Raw genomic sequence first — 8,528 nt, forward strand, 5'->3', positions numbered from 1 at the left:
TTGTGCTGTTAAATATTTACCTATGCGTCAACATGAGTGAGGTGGAGCAGGATGAGGTCCGGTTATTGAGGCTTCTTGTTTCTTTGCAACTTGAAAATCTTTAATGGAGAGATTAATGAAAACATTGTGTGAACCATGGATTTCCTCACACTACAGATACGTCTGTGTGTTTTGTCTCTGTATGCAGGTAGGAACAGGCTCCCCTTCATGATCTGTGATACTCTGCTCCCTTCTGCTTTCAACAGATGTTACTAGCAACTGTGTGCATGTCCTCTGCCTCATACAGATCGTCTGGGGTTTAGACCAGGTGACACTTCTGAATCCTCCACAGGAGCCCCTGCCAGGCCATCTTCTGGAAGTACTTTACGCTTGTGATAAACCCGCTACAGTACAGCTGGACTTTATAGTGTCCTTTGACACGGGCGTCACTTCCACACTCCTGCTAAGACAGTGGAGATGCATCCCCAGTGACCCTAAAATAAGGACTCTGGAGCTGAACCTGCCGGATTGGTTGGTGTATCAAGCTGATGGGATTGTTCCAGACTCTCAGTGGGTGCTGAGTTGTATCCTGCTGGCGTCAGTCAGATACAGTGGATTTGATGACAGCGAGAGGTCTGTCGCAGCTCAGGATGTGGCAACTTTGCAGCCTAAGCCTTTTTTTAATCGACCTGTTAAACGGCATCTGCTGTGCATTGCCTGGAGCACACAAATGCTGCAATTAACTCAACGCTTTTCAAGGAAACAGTGCCCTCTGGAGCAAGGTGAGGTCAGGAGAAGTGAGCTTTGAACTGCACATGTGGACAAAGCACTTAAAATCAAAAATAATTTAAGGAAAGCTTTGAAACATTAGTTTTCTCTGTTAGCTTTTTGAACTAGAGCACAGATCACCAGAAACAGCTCCACAAATCAATGATTTTAGGATGTCAGATATCTAAATGTCGTACTGTTCAGGTCTTTAAAGGTGCGTTATTAGATGATGGGCGTGGAATGAAAATCTTGCAGTCTTTCATATCTCAACCAAAAAGCTGTTTATGTCAATCAGAAACAGTGCGTTTGCTGTCTTCGATTTACGCTTCAACTGGAGAAAGCTTTGGTATCACAAAGACGCTGGAGCCTTACAGCAGCGAGTTACTGGAGTATTTGCGCCTTAAAGCCATCTCTTTTCCATGGTAAGACAAAGTCACACCACACATAACGTAGCTTCTGTTAATGTCGTTCAGGGTTAGTTCACCAAGTGCGCTTTGTATTTTTCCCAGGTGTATGTTCTCCATCTGGATATTTGTGACCAGATACTGCCAGAATAGCACGTGTGGTGTGTTTCATCATATAGACTCCCATAATGACTATGTCACACCAACACTGTTCCTCACAAATTCAGGTACAGTGAAGACTTTCCTCTCACATTTTCTTCATGATGTGACCACACAGTGTCATTATCTGGACTTTGTCTCTCCCCATCGCCTCATATGCACAGGCCAGCTGCACATCCAGATGAATGGAGAGTCTGAGGAATCCTCTGCGTTTCTCACTCCATTCAAGGTGCCTTTAAGCGAGTGGTGCCAAATCGATGTGATGCTGCATGGTAGAATGGTGAGTATAGTCTCTTGTTGACAGAGGATATTCTTACAGTTTGTAAGTAATGGTAAAGATGAAAAATAAAGAGGTGATTGTCACTGCATCCCAGGTGACTGTCTCCATGGTGTGCATGGATAACGAGCAGAGAAGGGTTCATTCTATGGAACATATGTAAGTGTGCTTTAGACTGGACAAAGAGATCAAACTATATCAACACCAGAAATTAAAAAAAAAAACTGTTCAACTGTTCTCCTCTTACAGGTTGACGCATAGTGTCGTGTTAGATGACACAGAGGGATATTTTGTGATTGGTGGAGGGAGATACATAAGAGGTGTGGAAGGTTATTTTGGACCACTGGTTTACTACCGCAACAGAATATCACCCCACAGCATGGTAATGTACTGCAGCAGCCCAGTTATTGTCTGTGTCGCCTATTCACCACATTTCAGTCTGACCAGTTTCCTTCTCTGCAGTCTGAAGCTGTTCTTCCAGATGTTATTAGGATGGTGAATCTGACCGGATGGCTGCAGACCTGTCAAGCTTTTCGCCTCGAGATAACTATGAAAATCAGTGGCTATTCTTTCCAGGCCAAACAGGGGACACAGTCTGGTAGTAGGCTTATACATCCACTAGATGGTGCTAAAATTACTGTGTCTGAAATTTTACATAGTACAAAGAAAATGCCTATGTTGTTGCAGAGACTTGTGTTGATGCTTTCCGTGAGTGGATGCTAAAGGACGGGCTGCCATCAGAGTCTCAGTGTGAGCTGTGGGAGGCAACTGTCCCTCAAAGAAAACAAGCTGCAAAACTGACCAGGTTTTTGGCTTTCCAACATGGTAAGAGAGGAAGTGCACATGCTGGATCTGTGTAGCACTAGCACAAAATATCCAGATAAACTTAAATACAAGACTGGAATTTCGACACTATATTTAATTGTATTTCCTTTACATCTGAGGTTTCCCCTTTAATTTTCCATTAAGTAGCTTTAAGGCTGGAAAAATAAGCCAATTCCACACAGTCTGACACACATACAGTACAGAACATACAGTATATGCTCTATCAGCTTATTCCAGATCTAAACTGATGTTTTACTGGATGAAATAGCCAAACTCTTTCCATCAAATATTCCAGATGTTATCCATCACATCTTTGGAATCTTTGCAAACTTTTGGATCGCCAATGAAGTTTAAAATAAGTTTGCCTTCATGAGTTTTTAATAACTGACACACTTGTTTGTTGAGTAAACAATTTGATTACTTACGCTATGATTCACTGATGATATCCATGTGTTATTTAGCATGAAGCACTGAAATCAGTCCACTTCCTTTGTAGGACAAAGAAGAGTCAGCCTGGCAGCTGTGGGCAGAGCACTGTACTCCTTATCACTCCATAAGCTGAGCAGAGCAAGCAGCACTGCAGTGGTCAGCAGAATATTACCACTGCTGCTCCAAGCTGGCTGTTTAGCTGATGATCGAGCTCTGCACATGTCATCGGTGCTCTACAGCACTGGCCTGGGAGTCAAGAAGCAGCCCAATAAGGTGTGTGCAACTGGGTCAGCTATAGTAAAACTATGCCTGTGGTGAGCACGTCTAATTTTTTATCGTCTCTCATGCCCTTGTGTGTGGCACAGGCTTGGCTCCTGGCCCTGCTGGCAGCCCAGAAGGATGATCGATTAGCACTTCTGCAACTTGGGCACCTGCACCACCAGGGCCTCTCCCGAGACCCAGACCTGGCCTATGCATATTATGCAAACATTGCTAAACAGACAACTTTAGACCGTCATAATCCCACACCACAGCAGGTAATATATTCACGTATAACTGGATGCTTTGGTGTGTGAATTTTGCCTATCTTGTTAATGCAAAAGTAATACGGTTCTGCTGTATATTGAACCCAAAGCTCATCGTTGGAGTAGGTGTGGTCCCTTTTTTACACCTGTCAGTAAATCTGTATTTATATGAGTCAATAATAACCTTTCCTAATATGCATTTGAATTAATGAGGTTATTTAAATTATCATAAACATATTTGAGAAAAATATCACACAAATACCAGAGAACAGGATTTGTAGAATATATTCCGTCATAACAAGCCGTGTCACACATACAGTAATTGTAATGCAGAGGCTGGGAGGAAACTCTCACATGCCTCTGTGAGCTTATTACAACATATGAGCTGATATGTGATATGATATTATATTATTTGCTCTCTTATTGTGACTATAGTTTTCAGATTTCCATCATCAATAAGGTCACCTTTGTTACTGCTTTCCATACGAGGAAAAATACCAGTATGATAAATTTGGTAATATTACAGTGCTCCAAAATGGTTCATGTTTTATTAAAAGCACAGAGCTGCAGTTCTGGGGAGGAAGGGCACAAATGAAAATATCTTCTCTCCTTGCCTTTGTGTTGTAGACGTTTGTTGAGGCTGTTTACCTAAACAACGATGAAGCGTTGAAACTCCAGACCAGTGAGGACCATCACATCTTCCAATGGCTGAAACTGCAGGCACGCAGAGGAGCAGCTGAAGCCGAGGTATCTGCTCTGTCATCTGTGCTTTTTAAGCTGCTAGTAAATCCCAGCTAAAGTGGGAGGAAATTTCAAGAAATCTGACCGCAAGTTTTAGGTTTGAGTCTCAATGTACACGTTTCAGGAGAGGAAAGTGGCTACACATACTCAAATGATGTTTTATCATGTAATTGTTAGTAAAAATTCAGCAACTGTTTTGCAGCAAGCGATTGCCCGCATGCTGTTCTGGGGTCAGCACGGAGTGTCTCCAAACATCCAGGAGGCTGTGAGACACTATGAAAGGGGAGCTGTCCAGTGGGAAGACCCCACGTCAATGTATGACTACGGCGTTGTCCTACTGGAGGTCAGAATCACATCTGATGTTCAGTGAGAAACATGACACTGCTCACTGCTTTGGAAACATTCAGTATTTTCTCCTGTTATTGAATACTGATTTGTTTCTCTGTAGGGACGTGGGGTTGAAAAAGACGTTCCAAAAGCTGTCACTTTCCTGAAGAAAGCAATGGAGAAGGTTTTGTATGGTTAAAAATTTGCCTTCATTACTCATTTCTCACCTATACTCTAACATTAGGAGTCCACTTTCTCTTGCAAAAGCTCATTAAACGTTTGCACTCCTTATGTTCTTCTGACAGTTTTCTGTCCCACAGGGTTTTGTTCCTGCAATCACTGCCTTGGCCTGGTACTATGAGCAGTATGAGCAGGACTACAAGCAGGCGGTGCAGCTGTGGGAGCAGGCTGATCTCCTCAAGTGTCCGGAAGCTGCTTTGAACCTCGGTGTCGTATACTCACAGGGTCTGTATCCAGGGCAAGCTGCTGACCAGGTTAGTCCAAGTGTAAATGCTGTCTGTGATTATCCTCTAGCATGCTAACAGACTGGTCTCGAGTGCTTGGAGGTGACTCTTTTGTCTCTCCAACAGTTTATGGCCTATCAGTACTATCTGAAGTCTGCAGAGAGAGGGCACATCAGGGGAGCCGTTCACCTCGCAGATATCTGGACCACTGGGATACCTGGCCGTGTCAACAGACGTCCTTCAGATGCTGTTTTGTTAGCTACTTCTCTCTTTATTAATTTCACTGACGTATGATTTTTCTTCACATCATGACTGAAATGTCTCTTAACTGACTGCAGGTGGGTAAAGTGGGCGGCTGAGCACAACGGATACCTGGGCAGCATCCTACGGAAGGCCTTGGATTCATATCTCAAGAGTGACATGTAATCTTCTTCTCTATTCACACTTGCCGTGATCATAATCAGACCACTTGATCACTGCAGCTGCAGCAAATTAACGCCCAGGCTTTTCAACAGGGTCAGCTCACTGTTATATTACATGATGGCTGCTGAATCCGGCTACGCAGCTGCCCAATTCAATGTAGCATATCTGTGTGAGCAAAATGGGGTGAGTTATCTTTGTCTTAGCGGCAGTGTCATGATATGATGGCTCTTTTCTTCATTTTTCAGACTCATGTCTTTGCTCTGTATGTCCGTAGTTCAATTTTCTGGATCCTGCTTTTGCAACAAACTGTATGTGGAGATATTACAACCTTACAATCCAAAGTCAGAATCCTGACACATATGGTAACTATCCTTTGGGACTTCAGTATTTGCAGATTCGTGTGCAGGCAGAAACCTTTTTAATTCTGTAATGTCTCCAGCCTTGATTAGGATGGGTGACCTGCTGTATGAGGGGCGGCGTGACGGGCAGAAAGATTTGCTTTCTGCAGCAGAGATGTACACACTGGCAGCGCTGAGGAGCGAGCCGCAGGTCTGCTTCTTTGTCACTGATTTTTCAAACTTGTGTTTATTCGTTAATTGTACATTTGTGTGTGTAAGCCATGCTGTGCTTGAACAGGGATGGTACAACCTTGGCCTCCTTGCTGAAGAGGGTTTCAGGCTGCCGCTGTCTATACTGACTGATCTCAGCCTTTCAGAGCTGTACCTAGCAGATGACATTTTGCTCCTAAGTGCTTTGTACAAAAGGTTTGTGTGAATTGTGTATATACAGTACATCAGTGCAGAATACTGTTTTAACATAAATCTGTAAAAAAAAAAAAAAAGCTATATTTTCATTCAATAGATGCAGAGACTCAGAAGATACAGATTCAGCCTTGCCTTGCAGCCTTGCCCTCTTCAAAGTGTATCTTCAGTCTTTCCGAAAGGACCACAGTGCTGCTATCAAGGTGAGTGTGATATGCTGAAGCTGCATTTGTAAGAAGTATTTTCTATTAATGTGTTGTTATTGTTCTTTCTTTACTGTTTACATTCAATTTTAATGTTGGTATATGCCTGACTGGGTGTTGGCAAGTGTATTTTAATATAAAAAAAAATGCAGAGTTAGCTTTATATACATAAAAATACCTTGTTGATAATAAAAATAATTACTGTTATACTTAATTGTACCATTACTAATGTCACAGTTATATTAGGATCTAGTTCCCTTTTTATGTGATGGATTGTTGTGCACTTTAATTCATAACAATTAAACATGCTGCTTGAGTAAATATGCATAGCAGCATGTCAGCAGGCATATCAGACTCACTTCAGTGTGATGTAACATCTTGCTGACGATTTGGTCATATTTTTTCCCACAGTTCTTCACTGCTGTTGCCGTGGTTGCAGCTCCAATGATATTCTTAATCGTCCTCGCTGTCCTCAGGAGACCCGTCCGGTCCCTCAGCTAGAGCCGTCAGTGCACTAAACTGAAGGATGAAAGTCAACCTGCATGCCAACAGCATGGCAATATTTTGTGTTTGTTTACATCTGTCTACTGTGGGATGACAAAAAAGAACAAATGTGATTGTTATAGTAAGGAATATTGTTTTTTACTACATGTTTTTGGTTTGTGTGTTTCTTACCGCTAAAAGAATGTTTTCACTTTTCATTAACAGAATGGCTTGATCGAACTTGATGATACTGTTGATAGATCAAAGATGTTGTTTTTGGATGTCCCTTTGTCTCCCAGTGTATTGATTGCTTCCCTCCGTGGCGGTCTGTGAGTGCATGACTCAGAACTTCAGGTAATGAGTGCTCAGGTGTAGCCTCAGGTCCACCAAGCAACTCCCACCAACTATCTTAACGGGTCACCTGGACTCTAATATGACACATACACCTAAAATCTGAAAATTAAAATTTGGGTCAAACATAACTAAACATTTGATGATACAGTTTCAGATCTCCCACAATTTAAAAGGTCAGAATTCAATGTTATAGTAAAATTAAGTGTTATGGATAATAATATCAGAATGAGAACAAGTCTGCAAGCCTGGCAGGCAATAAGAAAGGTAGAGGTCATTCAGAAACACTGTTCGCTGGTTCCAATACAGTGCAGCATTGATTTCACTCCGGCCTGCTCGGATAGGGCAGTCCAGGTACGGGAGGGGGATTTCAACCCTATTTATTTGATAAAGGAGTGATGCTTACATTGGAACAAATTCAACAGAAATATGGTCTCTCCACAAATCACTACAGATTTGGAGCTTAATTCAGAGCAGTTGACTGTCAGACTTCACAGACAGAATGTTTACTCCTTGGCAGACTTTGCATGTAACTTGAGTTCAGAATATCTACAGCATGTATGGAAAAGAAAGAAACAACATGGGTAGAAATATGGCAATTTGTGTGCAAGATTTCCATATGTAATACAGCCAGAGAGGATACCACATTGTTTACAGATTACCCCCTAACGTCCAGATGGATGTATATGGGAGTCAGATGTTTAATTTTTGTGGCCACTGTGTGTTGTTGGTACCAACAGAGCTGTCTGTGTTTGTGTGTCGAAAAGCATAATGAAAATACTGCTAAAAAACCATCAAATATTAAGCATTACTTCCACATAACAAAGTGCTGCTCAGCAAGCGTGGAAAACAAGTATGCAGGAGAATTTCTTGCAACTCATATTCCACCAACCAAAATCAAGCAAGAAATTACACTTCTCATGAGACCGAATCCATTCAGCACTCAACATCTCATTAACACTGGCAGACATGTTTAACTGCTTTGCTTCTGTTCGTAGGACTGATTCAGAATTTGTGAAGGGTTGTGACGGTAGGGATGGGATAAAACACAAAAGCTTGAAATGTGTATTCACTCAGCTTTGAAAAAAAAAAAAAAAAAATAGATGATGCATCGCTGCCATTGAACTGAACATAGACTGATATTTTCAAGACGGCTTGCTGCAGAAACACAGCTCCTGAAACAAATTTCAAGAGGCTCAAATGATCTTAATTAAAAAACACACATGGCAGATGGGTGCACATTGTGGTACTAATATTTATATAAACACTTTTGTACTCCAAAAAACAGGCCTCTTCCTTAATACCCTTACAGGGGAATTGTGGTCCCAAATTTTTTTAAACTTTTTTTTTTTTTTTTTTTTTTTTAACTTTTTAACAATCATTTCCCAGATTATTCACAGTAGTGTGAAA

At 41.7% G+C, this 8,528-nt stretch overlaps 1 protein-coding gene across 1 annotated transcript; it reads left to right on the plus strand.

Moving 5' to 3' along the window:
- The first annotated feature begins 103 nt into the window (after positions 1–103).
- Positions 104–6,850, plus strand: LOC143323701 (protein sel-1 homolog 3). Its single transcript, XM_076735708.1, has 23 exons — positions 104–187; positions 287–761; positions 1,043–1,169; positions 1,257–1,378; positions 1,475–1,590; positions 1,685–1,746; positions 1,837–1,969; positions 2,050–2,185; positions 2,275–2,412; positions 2,909–3,114; positions 3,207–3,377; positions 3,993–4,112; positions 4,309–4,449; positions 4,555–4,617; positions 4,754–4,927; positions 5,024–5,151; positions 5,236–5,319; positions 5,413–5,503; positions 5,595–5,682; positions 5,760–5,869; positions 5,957–6,084; positions 6,182–6,284; positions 6,696–6,850. Exons 1-23 carry the CDS (start codon positions 104–106, stop codon positions 6,783–6,785), a joined length of 3,090 nt encoding a protein of 1,029 aa, XP_076591823.1. The 3' UTR covers positions 6,786–6,850.
- The last annotated feature ends 1,678 nt before the right edge of the window (positions 6,851–8,528 follow it).

Source organism: Chaetodon auriga, chromosome 7, assembly GCF_051107435.1.
Source record: "Chaetodon auriga isolate fChaAug3 chromosome 7, fChaAug3.hap1, whole genome shotgun sequence".
Classification (NCBI taxonomy): Eukaryota; Metazoa; Chordata; class Actinopteri; order Chaetodontiformes; family Chaetodontidae; genus Chaetodon; species Chaetodon auriga.

Coding starts and splice junctions, on each gene's coding strand:
- LOC143323701 (XM_076735708.1), top strand. CDS start 104: ATGGAGAGATTAATGAAAACATTGTGTGAACCATGGATTTCCTCACAC. Junction 2,413..2,908: donor GTTTTTGGCTTTCCAACATG/GTAAGAGAGGAA, acceptor CTTCCTTTGTAG/GACAAAGAAGAGTCAGCCTG. Junction 6,285..6,695: donor ACCACAGTGCTGCTATCAAG/GTGAGTGTGATA, acceptor TTTTTCCCACAG/TTCTTCACTGCTGTTGCCGT.